Source organism: Rhinopithecus bieti, unplaced genomic scaffold (assembly GCF_001698545.2).
Source record: "Rhinopithecus bieti isolate Rb0 unplaced genomic scaffold, ASM169854v2 scaffold_5626, whole genome shotgun sequence".
In the NCBI taxonomy this organism is placed as follows: Eukaryota; Metazoa; Chordata; class Mammalia; order Primates; family Cercopithecidae; genus Rhinopithecus; species Rhinopithecus bieti.
Genome location: NW_016805666.1, coordinates 7001207 through 7017878, shown reverse-complemented (window position 1 = coordinate 7017878; position 16672 = coordinate 7001207). Strand labels below are relative to the sequence as shown.

Below are 16672 nucleotides of genomic sequence, written 5' to 3'. Positions count from 1 at the left end.
TTTGTCATCCCAGCTGCGATGCATCCAAGTGCAGAAAATCAGGTATGTTTGGAACAACCTGGAGAAGCAGTTTCAGAAAGTTGGGTGAGTACAACGTTTTGTCACCCCTAAGTCAGGATATAGGGGAAAAACACTGATTTGTTGAGTGCTATGAACTGAAGTGTGGTTCCTATCCTGACTACCTCCTAGGTTGCTAGAAGACAGCAACTCCTGCTCTGACATCCATCAGACATTTGGACTGGGTCTGACCAGTGAAGAGCAAGAGGTCAGGTAGGACGCTTGCTATACGCCTTAAGAGTAAACTCTGCCACCAGAAAATGAAGTACCAAATCAGTTATCATCAGTGCATTGTTGGCATAACGCCTCGTCAGCTCGATATAGTCCACGTTCATGTACTGGCAGCAGAGATACTCTAAATTGTTCTCTTCTTAGGCAAACTTATTTTTACAAAGACTAAAAGAACAGTGCAATCATATACAATTTGAGCTTTTATCTCAGGCTTGTACAGCAATCATCTTTGTGTTGTCTTTTTATTTTTCCTTTCTTAAAAAAAATCTTGAGTCATTCCCTAAATGTCAGCTTAGTCATCCTCCAAATCCTTGGAGAGACAGAAAGACAATACTATGATTGCATTTTACTCTGAAGAAACAGCCCTGGAGATGAGGAATTTTGCTTGCTTAGTTAGTTGTGTTATTCACCACTATATCTGCAGCATCTAGAACAGTGCCTGATTCTCGGTAAGAGCTCAATAGATATTTCTAGAGTAAATGAATATGCTAATATATTCACTGATTTTTTAACTAACAAATAGGTACTTTGTAAGGAACTAAGGATCTAAAAATAAAGGTTTAGTCATTGTCCCAGAGACACTGACTAGTGAGAAAGAGAGGCAAAAATGTGTCACAATCATGAGATTGGTACCTATAGATGCACGTAAATTAGGAAATGCTTATATTATTATTATTAACCCACAGATATACAGAGTCCCTGCTTTCTTCAGCTATTATTTGAAATGATAAATCCTGGCAAATCTGAAAGGAAATCATTACAAGTCTTCCCCAGAATCTTATAATCACCTTTATTTCTCAGCCATTTTTAGAGAGAGTGTCTGCTTAACCTTTACAGTCAGCCAGAAACACCTATTCTCAAGCTAAGAAGTAATCTGATACTTTAAAATATAGGTTTTAAGCTCCACCCTCGTAATTCTGATAATTCTGTAGGAGCAAGGGGTACTTAGAAGATATGCATTTTTAGCAAGCAACCCCCATAATTCTCACACACACCAAGTCTAAGAGTTACTAATCTGTTGTTTATAAGTTTTTCCTCTGTCAGACACTGAAAAATGAACCAGACATCTGGACTAGGACAATATTGCAAAATGCCTTAGAAGTGGTATTATTGGTCGGGCGCGGTGGCTCACGCCTGTAATCCCAGCACTTTGGGAGGCCGAGGCAGGCAGATCACAAGGTCAGGAGATCGAGACCATCCTGGTGAACATGGCAAAACCCTGTCTCTACTAAAAATACAAAAAATTAGCTGGGCATAGTGGCGGGCGCCTCTAGTCCCAGCTACTCGGGAGGCTGAGGCAGGAGAATAGCGTGAACCCGGGAGGCAGAGCTTGCAGTGAGCTAAGATTGTGCCACTGCACTCCAGCCTGGGTGACAGAGCGAGACTCTGTCTCAAAAAAAAAAAAAAAAAGAAAAGAAAAAAAAGAAATGGTATTATTATGTAAGATTTCAGATGTAATGCTCAAAAAATTGACACACAAAACAGTTTTTAAAGTCATTAAAATATATAGGTTTAATAGCACTAAATACAAGACATTTAAAGGATTTATCTAGGACATTGAAGAATTCTAGATGATAGATGTAGACATACTCTGCCTGGGTAACTGCTTCCGCAGGAACGATTTCCGGTCAGTGCAGCTACCTCATGTTTTTTTCTTATTTATCAAGCGCCAAACTTTAGTAAACATTGTACATAATCAAATTTAAATTTGATCCATGGCTGGGCACAGTGGCTCACACCTGTAACCCCAGCACTTTGGGAGGCCAAGGCAGGTGACCTGAGGTCAAGAGTTCAAGACCAGCCTGGCCAACATGGTGAAACTCCATCTCTACTAAAAATACAAAAATTAGCCAGGTCTGGTGGCCTGTGCCTGTAGTCCCAGCTACTCAGGAGGCTGAGGCAGGAGAATCGCTTGGACCTGGGAGGCGGAGGTTGCAGTGAGCTGAGATCGTGCCACTGCACTCCAGCCTGGGCGACAGAGTGAGACTCGGTCACACACACACACAAAAACGATGATAATAATAATAAAATCTGATCCACACAATATAGAACTTGACAAACTAATAAGCAAGACATGAGTATCATTTTCCAAATATGAAGAATGGAGCAGATAATCTACTTATAGTCCATATTTATGTTAGTTGGGGGGGGCGAAAAGAGAATAAGTAGAATATGGAAGATTTTTTCATTTCATTTTTTAGGGTAAGACCAAGGCCTTTAAAAAATTGTGGCGGATGGTTGAGTAATATCTTACCAATTTCCTAGTGAAATTGTGGCGGATGGTTGAGTAATATCTTACCAATTTCCTAGTGAAATTGTGGTGGATGGTTGAGTAATATCTTACCAATTTCCTAGTGAAATTGTGGCGGATGGTTGAGTAATATTTTACCAATTTCCTAGTGAAATTGAGCTTGCTTTCATTAAAAGCAAGTGCATAAAGTGAGAAATGAAGGGGGATACACAAGAATGTCTGATGATGAAAAGCTACAGAGTTTACATGCAAACTTTTTCTATGGGCTCCCTAGCAGCCAGGGAAAGAGAGAAAACATAGATTTACATAGTCCTCACTTTTCAGTAGTGAAAGCATATCCGAACATCAGGAGAAATAACTTTACCCTGGAGAGAAATTGTGAGAAGGGATCCGGAAGAGAGCAAGTAAACTGTCCCAGGAGTTCCATGTTCCTTAGCTTCACCTGTCATGAACTGAACTCAAACTTCCATCGTAGTGCCTGTCCTAGACAGGTCAAAAGACACTCGAGGTAATTCTTTTACATCACAAAAGTGAGCCCATATGGGAAAAAATAAAAATGAAAAACCTACCTGATTCCTCAACTAGAAAAGTAGTCTTCCTATTAAGATCGTTTATCAGTTGAGCATCTCTTTACCTTCTTTTTCACTCAGCCCACCCACCCTGCTTCTGTCCCTTTTGTTTAGGCTCCAGAAAATAAAAGGAAAAAATGACTTCCTGGCAGCAGAAATGGAAGGACTCTCTCCCAGCCCCCCTGCACGCCCCCCCCCCACACACATACACACACACACACACACTTGAGGTTAAGTTCAGACCAATCATCTTGCTGGTGACCTAGCTCTCAGGAAGAAAAAAAGTTTTGATAGACAGGGTTTGCTGGTTTCTATGGTAGGAATATTCCATCCATGGCCAATTTAAGCCACCAAGGTGGCATCAGTGAATGCGAAGCTGGGAAGAGAGCTCCCCGTTGGTTTAGTGATTCGCAAGGCCAAATTTAATTCTCAGTGTTTACCACAGCATTGAGAGAAAAGGCATGCTTGTCAGCACCAGAGGAAAGGAATCCGAGTGACAGACAGCAAGAGAAGGTAGGTTTATCATTTATGCGTAGCTCCAAGCTGACAGAAACTGCTCCATGAGAACACAGAACATTAGGAGAGAGAGAAAGAAGCAGCAAAAAGAAGGTGAGAGAGAGAGAGGGATAGAGAGAGGCTGCTGTGAGACCCTACTCTCTTACTTCTCAGCCTTGGGGAAAGGAAAAGTTAGAAACCATGCTTGTATACCATGACCTCTAGCCCCTTTGAAACCACCTCTAGAAAATAGCCCTGTAGTAGATACTCAGCCATGAGATCAGCATTTACAGAAGGATCGAGGAAGGAGTGGTTGGAGGCGAGGAAAGGGGCTTTGCTCATTCTTCTGGAGAATTTTACATCATAGTCTCAACTGTTAGAATTCAATTAGAAGTTAATGAGTTACTTAAAAATATAACATATATGTATATATCCTTTCTTTAAAATTTAATGTATAAGGTATTTAATAAAAATTAAATGAACTGAGATCATTTTGTTTTTTAATAAAGTGGAATTATCAGATCCATGGTTCTATGGATCGCGGCCCATTTAAAGTACAAAATCACTTAACTCTAGTGCCTTATTTAGAGCAAAGCCCTACAGAGGGACCCGTAAACCTAAGTCCAGAACCTCCCTGGCGGGATCCTGCACTGGGTTTCTTTGTACCCCCATCTCCGCTCCTGATGTCCTCCTGGTCCATTCCCTTCTGCATCCCCATGCCTGGGAACGCTCAAGGCACTTCCCCAGAAAGACTGACTGGAAGCACCTCGCTTAGCTGACGTGGAGGGCTTGAAATCCTCTCAGGGCCCAACTTCCCACGTTTTCCTGAGGCTCTCTGAAAACATGCAGTTTAGGCAATGGAAGAAATGGGCAGGTCACAGATGAGGACAAATGTAAAAACTAAAATAACTCTCATGTCATTTGTAGAATGGAGATACAGTCTCTGTATCAGTGTTTCCTTAAAGTACACAAGCAGGTTCAAGCTGTAATGAAATAGAGATGTTTTCCTTCCATAAAGCAATTTCTCAAAATATTCCAATCTTGTTTTTATTATTGTTTCTAACAGAAGGGCTCTAAGGCCAGCACTCTTGTTGTATGATACAACCACATCCACATCCCAGAAGTTGGATGCCATGTCCTATGCATCTGTGAATAGCTCAGGTCTTCCTCCCTTTATAAAACGAGAGTGTTAGGGAAGTCAGGAACTCGCTAACAGAATCACATGGGAACTTTCTCAGCTTCCTCATGTCTGCTTCCTAAAAATTCCTAAGTTCCTGGAAGTGGGTTATGCCAGAATCTCCCGGCTTGACATTGTCTGTGTAGAACACTATGGACATCCCTGCCTGCTGCAGACCCTGTTGGAAACTTATCAGAATGGAAGCAGTGAGCAAAAAACAGGTACAGTTTGACAAAGCCCCATCATAATTCTAACATGCCCTTCCTTCCTCCTTGAGGACTCCCTCAGTCTTTACCACCTAGAGCCTAAAGTGGCTACCACACAACACATTATTAACTATTACTTGGCTGGGCGCGGTGGCTCAAGCCTGTAATCCCAGCACTTTGGGAGGCCCAGACGGGCAGATCATGAGGTCAGGAGATCGAGACCATCTTGGCTAACCCAGTGAAGCCCAGTCTCTACTAAAAAATACAAAAAACTAGCTGAGCGAGGTGGTGGGCGCCTGTAGTCCCAGCTACTGGGGAGGCTGAGGCAGGAGAATGGCGGGAACCCAGGAGGCAGAGCTTGCAGTGAGCTGAGATCCGGCCACTGCACTCCAGCCTGGGCGACAGAGCGAGACTCCGTCTCAAAAAAAAAAAAAAAAAAAAAAATTACTTGGCAAGTTAATTGAATGAATGAATGCCTAACAAATGAAAAGGGACATGGACCTCCTCCAAGAGAAAGTCCTCCTAGTCATCTGCATTTTGTTTTCTCAGAAATAAATTCTAACAGATTGACTGTTCTCTCAGGGTTGGAGGAAACCTCAATGATTCCTCAAGTTTAGCCCACGGTCCCTGCAGAAATCCCCTCCACAGGTTTCCTGCTGAGAAATTGTTCAACTTCTGGAGAGGGACCATCTACCTCCGAAGAAACTCTTCTTCTAATGGAGAGTTAGAACTATGAGGCAGGTCTGCTGAGTTTTATTTGGCTTAGGTGGTTCTGTGAAGCCACTGGAAACATTCTGGGAACAATTTTCCCTGCCAGCTGGTCCGAATGTCAGCTCCCTTGTTTCTTAGACCTTTCCTCATGTGAACTAGCTTCGAATCTTATATTTCTTCCTGTGGCTCAGCCATTGGTCAACATCCCTGAACATTCTGCTTGGCTTGTGCTGAAAATGAGAAGGGTGCATGATCTCTAAACACACAATATTTTTTGGCAAGAAGCAGTAGAAGAGACGAAGCAGCAAGGGGCATGCCAGGCTGTGATTTCAATATGGCTCAGATGAGCCATAAAGAGGATGATCTACAGGCAAATATTGATCTGCTGGATCCCTGTCCTCATGGGATCTCTTCTCTCTTAATGGTAATATTGCCAAACTTGGAGAGCCAAAGAGCATCAGACGCTAGGCTTGCTTTCTAAACTGCTTTCCATACCCCGTGTACTGCCTTGAACCTCATTTATTAATTCTAATACTTAGGGAATAGCCTCTAGATCAGACACTGTGCCCCTAGATGTTAGAGTTTTAGACAGGATTTAAAAATCTCTGTTTCTGGGCTGGGCATGGTGGCTCATGCCTGTAATCCCAGCATTTTGGGAAACCGAGTCAGGTGGATCACGAGGTCAGGGGTTTGAGACCAGCCTGGCCAACATGGTGAAAACCCGTCTCTACTAAAAATACAAAAATTAGCCAGATGTGGTGGTGTGGGCCTGTAACCCCAGCTACTCAGGAGGCTGAGGCAGGAAAATCGCTTGAAACTGGGAGGCGGAAGTTGAAGTGAGCCTAGACTGTGCCAGTGCACTCCAGCCTGGGTGACAGAGCAATACATTGTCTCAAAAAAAAAAAAAAAAAAAAAAGGAAAATAAATCTGTTTCTGCCTTTAAAGGGACTCTAGGAAACTTGAGGGAAAATACATGTAAATATACATTATAATTTAATGATGTAGGTGCTGTTGCTAAGTAAAGAAAGGTTGTTGGAAGGGAGAAAAATAGAGTTAATTGTTCTAGAGGCAGTAAGACTTCAAAGATAGCTGCCATTTATTGAGAACTAAATGCTTTATGTCTTTTTCTCATATGCTACTGGCAGGATTTTTTTTTTTTAAATTAGGGTCTCCCTTTGTTGCCCAGGCTGGTCTCAAACTCCTGAGGTCAAACAGTCCTGCCTCAGCCTCCCAAACAGCTGGAACTACAGGTGTGTGCCACACATTCAGCTTGATAGCAGTTTCATTAGGTATGTTTTATAAAACCCCTTTTACAGACGAGAGGAGTGAGGCTGATCCCTCATTCAGCCGTCAATTCATTCATTCAACATATAATAGGCTCTGTTTCAGGCATTCGGAATGTATCGATGTCCTCTGGAAGCGTACATTATAGTGGAGGATACAGTCTGGTTTTTTTGCACACTTACTAATATGTAAAACATAACATGTAATTTCAGGTAATTATATGCACTAGAATGAAACATGGCGGGATGAGGAGATGAAGAGAGTCTGAATTGAGAGTCAGGGTAGTATTTTAAGTAGCATTGTGAGGGAAAGCCCAGTAAGGAGGTGCTATTTGAACAGAGAAAGAATGGAATTCATTCACAAGGGAATACCCTTGTTTCATTCAGGGACTGAGCAAGTAACCCATACAAAGTTGTGGGGGGAATTAGTTCCAAGTGGAGGGAACAGCAAGCACAAAGTCTCAGCTGGATTCAAATCCAGGTCTATCTGATCCCACATTTCTCAGCCATTAGGCTTGATTGTCAGATCTGGCTCTCAGAGGCTGAGTAGACATTTATGAACTGAAGAATGTGGGAAGGGCAAAAGTAGAGAGAGGGAGAGGGAAGGGAGGACCAACTTTGGGGTCCTAAGTTCTGACACTTTGCTTAACACCAGATCATTGCCCCAGATTGTGTAAAAGAGTCCTGAGTACTGAAAGGGTTTGAGTTATGGGCTCTTTCCAGTGTGAGGTGTAGGGACTTAAGAAGTCAAAGAGCATGATGGGCTGTTTGCCCTCTCTGAATGCCAACATCCTTCAACCTCAGTGTTTTCATGGCATGGAGTTAGAACCCTTGGTTTGACTCCTCTGTGTACTTTACAAACTACAACTGTACTTGGAAAAAATATGGCTAAAAAGTTAGATAAACTTGGGCTCAGCTCTCTGTTATACCTCAGTGAGACCGAAGATCTCTCAGGTAGATTCTCCCCATTGATCCTTTCTGAGGCAGATTTGTGAAGTGGAGTCATAGACCATGCTACAAAGCCTACCTCTTTCTGGCTTTGTGATCCTGGAAAAGTTTCTTGCTTTATCTGAACTTGAGTTTTTATTACAATAGGTGCTAATATGAAATCTCATGGGAATAATGTGATGATTGAAGGAGTTAGTGCATATAAAAGGCTAAGTGCAGTTTCTGACACTGTCAACTCTGTTTAAAAGTTACATTGTAGGACGGGTGTGGTGGCTTATGCCTGTAATCCCAGCACTTTGGGAGGCTGAGGCGGGTAGATCACCTGAGGTTGGGAGTTCAAGACAAGCCTGACCAACAGGGAGAAACCCTGTCTGTACTCAAAATACAGAATTAGCCGGGTGTGGTGGCGCATGCCTGTAATCCCAGCTACTCATGAGGCTGAGGCAGGAAAACTGCTTGAACCTGGGAGGCAGAGGTTGCGGTGAACTGAGATCGTGCCATTGCACTCCAGCCTGGGCAACAAGAGTGAAACTCCATCTCAAAAAAAAAAAAGTTACATTGTCGTAATTAATACTAGATGTGTGCACTTTTGGCTACATGCCACACTGAGTAATTTTTTCCATTGGCAAAATAGGGATATTAGCCCTTTCCTTTGGACTATTGTGAGGATCAAATGAATCTTTTGTAAAAACTTTGTTAATGGGAAAATACTATAGAAATATGCATTCCTGTTGTAATGCACATATGTATTACACCTTGTGTATAATGTACACATTTACCAAGTGTTAGCCATGAAGGCCATATCTTCCAGTTCATTTGCTCATTCACTTATGTATTCATTCAGTTCATATACTAAGGGCCTGTCCTAGGTGCTGGAGGTACCAAAGTCAGATAGATATGACTTCTAACATCAAGGGCAATCTAGAACGCCTGACAAGTCTAGGAACATCTGCATAGCTGTGTCTTTTCCGCCGCTTTTAGTATACAATAAAATTATTTTAAAAGTAACTCAAAATGAAAGTGTCTTTCCAACTTTTTTTTTTGAGTTGTACTACACTTAAGATATATTTGTATCGAGGACTACAACTCTGTCCATCATGCACTGACTTTCATTTCAAAAATAGTAGTTTAGAATGAGGTTTCGAAAGAACTTGCATGTTATTTTTTAAATCAAAGTCACAAAATCTCCAAAGAGTAGAAAAATGACTTCTGTTTAGTTCGGCCTGTAGTCACTTATCACTGAACTTGTAGCTATGACGCTAATGGATGACCAATCTCCTGCAGAAGGTTAGTGTGTGGGCCTAACACCATTGACGTGGAAATCCAACCCATATGGAAGCTGCTTGTTAAACAGGTAACTGTTTTTTTTTCTTTTTTTTTTGAAAACATAAAGTTCTGTCCCTTACTTCTTACTTCCTAGAAGGAACACATAAATACTTTGATGTCAATGATGTCTTGTTTCATGCAACTTCTTTTTGTTACTGCTTATTTTAAACTCAGGTGTACTTTAAAATTCCTTTCCAGTGTGAGACAGATTCCTGCTTCATCATCTCCTGTTTGTTTTTTATGCTCTCTGAAGTTTGGATGGTGGTGGTGGTGGTGGTGGTAGGGGGCGTGGTTAGTCCACTGGGTTGCTATAACAAAATGTCATGCACTGGGTGGTTTAAACAACAAACATTGGTTTTCCCACAGTTTTAGAGGCTGGTAAGTCCAAGATCAAGGTGCCTGCATATTCGGATCCTGGTGAGGACCCATTTCTGGGCCTGCAGAGTATTGCGTTCTTTGTGTCTTCACATGGTGGAGAGAGAGCTCTGGTCTCTTCCTCTTCTTACCAGAACACTAATTTCATCGCGGAACCTCTACCTTCATGACCGCATCTAAACCTAATTACCTCCCAAGGGACCCACCTCCCAATACCATCACATTGGAAGTTAGGGCTTCAACCTATGAATATAGGGGGGACACAAATGTTCAGTCCACAGCATGAGGCAATGTTATTATTTCTATAATTTTTGAAGATTTGAAATGTATTCTTTTGGTCTTTTTCAAATGGCTTTATTATTTTCATTTTCTTGAGAGTAAGTTCTCCCTTTGTTAGTGTTTTATTTTGTTTTATTTTAGCAATATTTTCCTTGTGTACTTGGATTTTTTTTTTTAATGCTTACCTTAAGTGGGACACTTTCCCCATCAATTTGTCTCTCTTCTCTCTGTGCTTTCTGTGCTTTCTGTGCTTCTTTGATGGCTTTGTTTGCCCCTATGTGGTCCCTGAAGGTTTGGGCACTTGTCTTTCAGGGATTTGTCACATGCATGTCCTTAGCCAGCTTGAGGCCTGGCCCAGTTCACAGTTGTACCATGGGTTCTCTTCTCTCTCATTCCACCCTTGGGTGGAAAGCCCTCATTGGTTATGACTTTGTTCAACCTCTATTCTGGAACAGGAAGCCCATGGCTACCCTCGTTTTCCACCATAAGCCTCATTTCTATCCTCTGCCACCTGAGGAACACGTTCTGTCTCTATTCCTCTGAGAAAGGACCTCCTAGATTTTGCTGCTAGTCTTTGTCTGGAACCCATGAATCTGATGATGTGAGTCCCCACTCAATGCTGCATGTTTCCAGTCTATTTCTAACCCATAAAGATGGCCATTTTGTTTTGGAGCATGGACATATCTTTTTAATATTAAAAAATTATTTACCATTATTCTGTGTCTGGAGCAGAAAACAGGTTGCTTTTTTTTAGCTTTATTTTTTAGACTAGTTTTCAGTTCACAGCAAAATTTGGTGGAACATACAAAGATTTCCCATATACATCCTGCCTCGACATATGTATAGCTTCCCTAACTATCAAAAAGTAGGCAGCTTTTTAAACCTCAAGTACATTTTCAAATTGCCAAATATTCTCCAGGGGTCAATGTGTTCTATCTTGAAAGGAGTGCTAGTATTTTCTGGCACCTATTTACTAGCCCTTTAGTAGAAAGAAAAAAAAAGAGAACAACTATTTCTTTACATTTGGTTTCAAAAGAATATTAAATAGAGAGCCGAATTAATTAGGATAGTGTTGTTTCTTCTGTAACAAGTATTTCACCAGTTTTCTACTGGATTTGTTTAACTTCAAGGTCATATTATCATTTGTACATAACCTACAATTAAAGCACTTTATAATAAGCAAACAAAAAAGCTGTAATTTGTAAGTAAAGCAGTGGGGATTGAAATAATAAGAAATATTAAGGAACAAAATCTTTTTTAATGGACAAAATATATCCAACCCTTAAGATACAACGTACTGGCCGGGCGCGGTTCAATCCTTAATCCCAGCTACTTTGGAGCCCAGACGGCGATCACGAGGCTCAGGAGATCAAGGACCCATCCTGGCTAACACGTTGAAACCCCATCTCTACTAAAAATACAAAAAAACTATGCCGGGCGAGGGTGGCGGCCCTTCAGTCCCAGCTACTCGGAGGCTGATGCAGGAAATGCGTAAACCCGGGAAGGCGGAGCTTGCAGGAGCTGAGATCCGGCACTCACTCCAACCGGCGACAGAGCGAGACTCCGCCTCAAAAAAAAAAAAAAAAAAAAAAAAAAAGATTACAACGTACTAACTTATTTACCATGTGTCAGTTCACTTTTAAGACTAAATTAGAATTGTATTTAGTACATAAGGAAATTATAGAAAACAGAGGTAAGGGAGATTAGCACTGGTTTTAACCAATATTTCATCTAATTCACAATGATTAGGAAAAAACAGTTTCTCAGAAAAATAATCCTTGCTTTGCTCTGACGGGCTCTTCAATCCACTTTCTGCTTGTATATCCTGTGACTTTTCGCTGGCTTCTCAGGTTTGCCCTCTCTGCTCTCATTATTAGCATGAGTTAGCAGGACCCAAATGGGAAAAATTGAGGGAACAAGAAAAGTTGAAGGTATTCTCATGAGACCAAAAATATACATGTATGACTGACCAGCTTTCAGGTTGGTAATACTTTCTGCTCATGATTTGCCCTGCAGCCTTGGAGAAGACATTTCTCTCCAGTCTTCCTCCTTGTTTAAGAGAAGGACTTGACTGACTCTCATGTGACCTTGCTAAGACCTGTGACATGAAAGATGCTATTTTTAAATGACCTGAAAAGAAAAGTAGAATCTTTCATTTTCATTACACAACTTGACTAAATCTGCAGCATGTGATTATGTGAAAAATAAAACTGCAATTAAACTGTTCCAAATGGAAGTACATTTTTAAAAGAGACTGAATCACGTACCTCCCCTATTATGAGGAAATCTGTTTAACAAGGTGAATTGTTAAATTTTGTTATTGGTAAAATATTTTTGAAATTCAAAATGAATAAGAATGATCAATTTGTAGGCATGGCTCTGAATGCATAAAATAATTTTGCTTCCACCATATCACATTCTCTGTGTCTGATATTTTCTCAACCCAAATCAATAGAGATCTAAGTGAATTCTAATATAGAGATCAATAGAGATCTAAGTGAATTCTAATATTTATATTAGAGGTTTGTGCATGTTGTAAAAAAAATGAGAAAAAATTAGATAATGAAATGACGTCTTCTTGATTACTACTAAGGTTCATGCAAGTGACCCAAATGCCATTTTTGTACCCGCAGGTTTTAAATCCATTCTATGTGTTCCAAGCCTTCACCCTAACTTTGTGGCTGTCTCAAGGTTACATAGAGTACTCTGTGGCCATCATCATTTTGACAGTTATCTCCATTGTCTTAAGCGTGTATGATTTGCGACAGGTAAGCCCTGAAATCACAGCTGGATTCTATTTAGCTTCTAGCTAAAGAAGTAAAGCCCATGGTGTTTTTACTGAGAGCCAGCAGTGCTTTGTCAACCATAAGTCATAAAACAAAAAGTGAGGGCTTACCAAATGTGGGATCACAGAAGGAGGACTTTGGGACTACCAGGGAGAATTAAATGTCTTTGCAAACTCCGATTATCATCTGAAGCCTTCATTGAATGCTTTGTTTAGAAGGACTCTAAGGCTGTATTTGAGTATGGTGGGAAAGAATGCTGTGATGGATGAAAGATGCCAGTCATAGTTTTAGGAGAATGAAGGGGTAGCATCTCAACTGTGTGCATTAATCAAGATATTATACCCCTTAGAACATTTCCATATATTTCCCCAGACTTAAATATTGTATTTGTTCTATAGCTTTCCTATTTAATTGTCTTTGAAAAATTTCAATCTCCCTCTTAGAAGTCCTTTATAAATGCCTATGTCTTCATTTGATATTTGAATATATCTTTAAGGAAATCCAAAAGAAATACAGAAATTCCTGTGTGGGAGTTAGGGGATGGGTTGTAGAAAAAATTAGGTTTGATTCTATACTCAGTAAGACAGTGTTTCAGTAAGAGAATTCCCTGACATTTTTGAGCTTCTGACTAATTTTATTAAATCAAAATATCCAGGGTTGGAATCTTCATTTCTAAAAGTTTTATAACTAATGATTGTTATGCATTCTAAAAGCTTAACGATGATTATCATAAGGGAACCCACTGAAGGATAAATTCAAACACCAAGATTCCAGATGTATGTATTTATTTATTAATGCCATCATCATATTTTTCACTCATTTTACTCTATGAAGTGCACATACATATAGATACCAGCTTATATGGAGATTTATGTCTTTATTTTTAAAATTAAAATAGGATCTTACTATGCATTAATCTGGAACTTTCATTTTTCACTTTATATATAATGGCAATTCACCAAGTAAATAAATAATTATAATTCATGTTTTTAAAATAATACTATACTATTTCATGATAATCATAATTTATTTCACTAATCTGTTACTTGTTGAAAGTAATTTCCCCTCAATCGTTTGCCACCACAAATAATGTTGAATTAAAAGTCACTACTACAGTATGGGCATGTTCTTACATATTAGTGTTTGCATTTTTTTAGCATAGCAACCAAAAGCCAGGTTTCTGAATCAAGGCATATGTATATTTTGAATTTTAATAGATGCTGCTATATTATTTTCCACAAATGAAAGAATTTTTTAAAATCAGAAACATGCAAGACTATTTATTTCCCCCAGATTCATCAGTTTCTGGAGTTATATTGATATTTAAAATTTTAAATCTAACATATTTAAAAACTAGGTCTCATTGATGTTTTAATGTACATTTTCCTGATTGCTGGTGAGACTAGATACTTTTTTTGTCTAACAGTGTTTTGCATTTTCATTTTATATTAAGGGCCTCTTTATATTCATCATATATGTGAAAAGTTTTACTTTTAGTCTATTTCTCTAGACTTTGACTTTAGCTATGGATGAAAATTTACGTAGAGTCAAATATATTTCTCTTTTCCTTTATGGTTTATTGTTTTGCTTATAAGATCTCCCCTTCCAAAGTTAGGTAATACCTGTTTTCTAATACTTGTAATTTGCTTATTTAAAAATCCTTCCTGGAATTTGAACATTCAGGTTCTGCATCTTAGCAAAATCTCTACATTCCTTTGTTCAAAACAGTGGCTAATACGAGAACTTTAGACTTGGTGGCAGTATTGCAAAGGATTTCTTTAAAAAACAGAAAAGGAATTAGAGGACACACACTAATCTCATTAGCAGCCAGTATTTACTAATAAAAGGGTTACCTAACCCAACCTGTAAAGCACCTTGTAACACTCCACAAAATGAGCCAGTTTCCTGAAACTGTATATTTGCAATTTAAATCACAAGTACTCATTCATCAACATCTGTTTAGCACTTTACAGTTTACAGTAAGTACCCATATTCATAATGTATGTGTTTGTATGGGACATGGCAAATTATGAAATAAAACACACATGATTTTTATAGCCTCCTGCTACCTGAAAGGGAGGGACGGGGGTAATCCAGGAGGTGAAGGGACTTGTTCACACTCACCCAGTAACAGTGGCCATAGACCTTAGCCCCAGGTTTTCTGATTCCAAGTCAGGTACTACACACTGTCCCACTGAGCACAATCTCAAAGTGACTCATGAATTTCCCTGCAGCGGTAGGATTTGGGGAAGGGCTTTGGCAGGTTTGAAAGAAGGAACATCTATTGCTGTCTCCATATCATTCTACTGAGCTACGCTGAAGTTCATTATTTCACTGAATTAAAGACTTAGGTAAACGAACACAGGCTTTGGAAAATTGTAAGAGAGCAAGTGTTTGCAGGAGTAGAATAAGATGTTTTTCTGCATCCATCATGGCCCCAAATTATGCTACACAAAGAAAGCTTACCTTTCCTAAGCCAAGAAACCCTCCTGCTTCAGTCCCTTTCTAACAAGTTTGGTGCAGGCATGAGTGCAAACCTTGGTACTCAACTGTATTTACATTGAACTGTATGTGCATACGGAACTGTATTTACATTGAACTGTATGTGCATACGGTATTGCTGAGCTCCACGGGTGGCTGCTAGAAATAGCACTGGGAGTATCTGGCCCACAGCGCTTTGCCTTCAGTTATGACAGAGCCAAACTCAAGAGGCACCTGAGTTAATACCCTCATTACTCATCTCTAGAGGAAATCCAGCCACAGCAAACACAAGGACACACAGCAACAGATGCTGAATAATAACAATATGCAAATTCATCTTGGAAACTGATCCTGGTACTGCAGAACAGGGACAGAAGAAACTAAAGGGGGCCTAATGAAAATCAGGCAACGAGCTTTGCAGTCATGGCAAGCACTGCAGCGTTTGCCTTCTCCTAGCTAGTTGGTTGCCATAGAAACCCGTGTTTGTAGATTTTCCGAGTACATTAACTCAAAGAGGAGGCTAACATTATCCCACTCCAGTGTTGTTGGGAGAAGTAGAATAATTTGGTTCTAATAAATACATATTTGATAAGGACCTACTATGTGATAGGCTCTAGAGTAATCCACAGATGCATAATATACATGGTGCCTTTCTTCTCTCTACTGCCCGACTCACGAGGGAGGCCTGACAAGACAGCGGTTAGCTGTAATGGAATGTGATCAGTACCCACACAGGTGGAGAGAGCAGAACAATGAATTCTTTCTGAGGATTGTAGGGACTTGCGGAGTGGAGGTGACATTTGAGTAGGCCTTTATGTGAAGGATTAGAAAGTTTGCTAGTAGAAAACTGGAGTGGACATTCTAGGGACTTGCTTGAGCAGAGGCATGGAAGCATGACAGGTTACAGAGAATGCTAAGTCTAATAAACCAGCCCAGCTCTACAGCATAATGCGTTCTGGGAATTATAGCCAAGTATTATTAACTCATACTTCACTACTTCCAAATGTGTTGATTATCAGCCTCTCATACTAAGCTGAATTTATCATGGCATTATCTAAATGAGTTTGCAAAGCAAAAAAAAAAATTAAATCTAGAAGAAGGATTTTATCTTCTTAAAGGAAAAAATGCTGTTTTAAGCACTGGAAGAACAGATTCATCAACAGAAAAGGCTTTAGAGTCAGATGAACCTAGGTTTGATTTCCTTAGTAAGTAAATGATGGTGAGAAAATTACTTTAATATTTTCTACCCCGTTTTTTTTGGTTTTTACATGTATGTTGGAGATAACAAAATAATCACAGAATTATTTTGAGAATTAAAAAATACTGTTGTTCAAGTGCCTACAACAATGCCTGGCACATAATAACTGCTTAATGTTTTAAACTATTTAAAAATAATAAAGATTTGAGCCATTTTATATACCATGTGTATTTCTTTTATGTTGCCTTGCAGGTTTTTTTTTTTTTATTTTTTTTATTTTTTATTTATTTTTTTATTTT

At 39.7% G+C, this 16672-nt stretch overlaps 1 protein-coding gene across 1 annotated transcript in view; it reads left to right on the top strand.

Annotated features, from left to right (window-relative positions):
• ATP13A5 (ATPase 13A5) overlaps window positions 1-16672 on the top strand; it is a 117540-nt gene that overhangs the window by 21420 nt on the left and 79448 nt on the right. The window contains exons 4-7 of the mRNA XM_017873449.1: window positions 14-84; window positions 190-270; window positions 9213-9282; window positions 12542-12676. Of these exons, the coding sequence (XP_017728938.1) occupies window positions 14-84; window positions 190-270; window positions 9213-9282; window positions 12542-12676 (357 nt within the window). The remainder of the gene's footprint in view (window positions 1-13; window positions 85-189; window positions 271-9212; window positions 9283-12541; window positions 12677-16672) is intronic.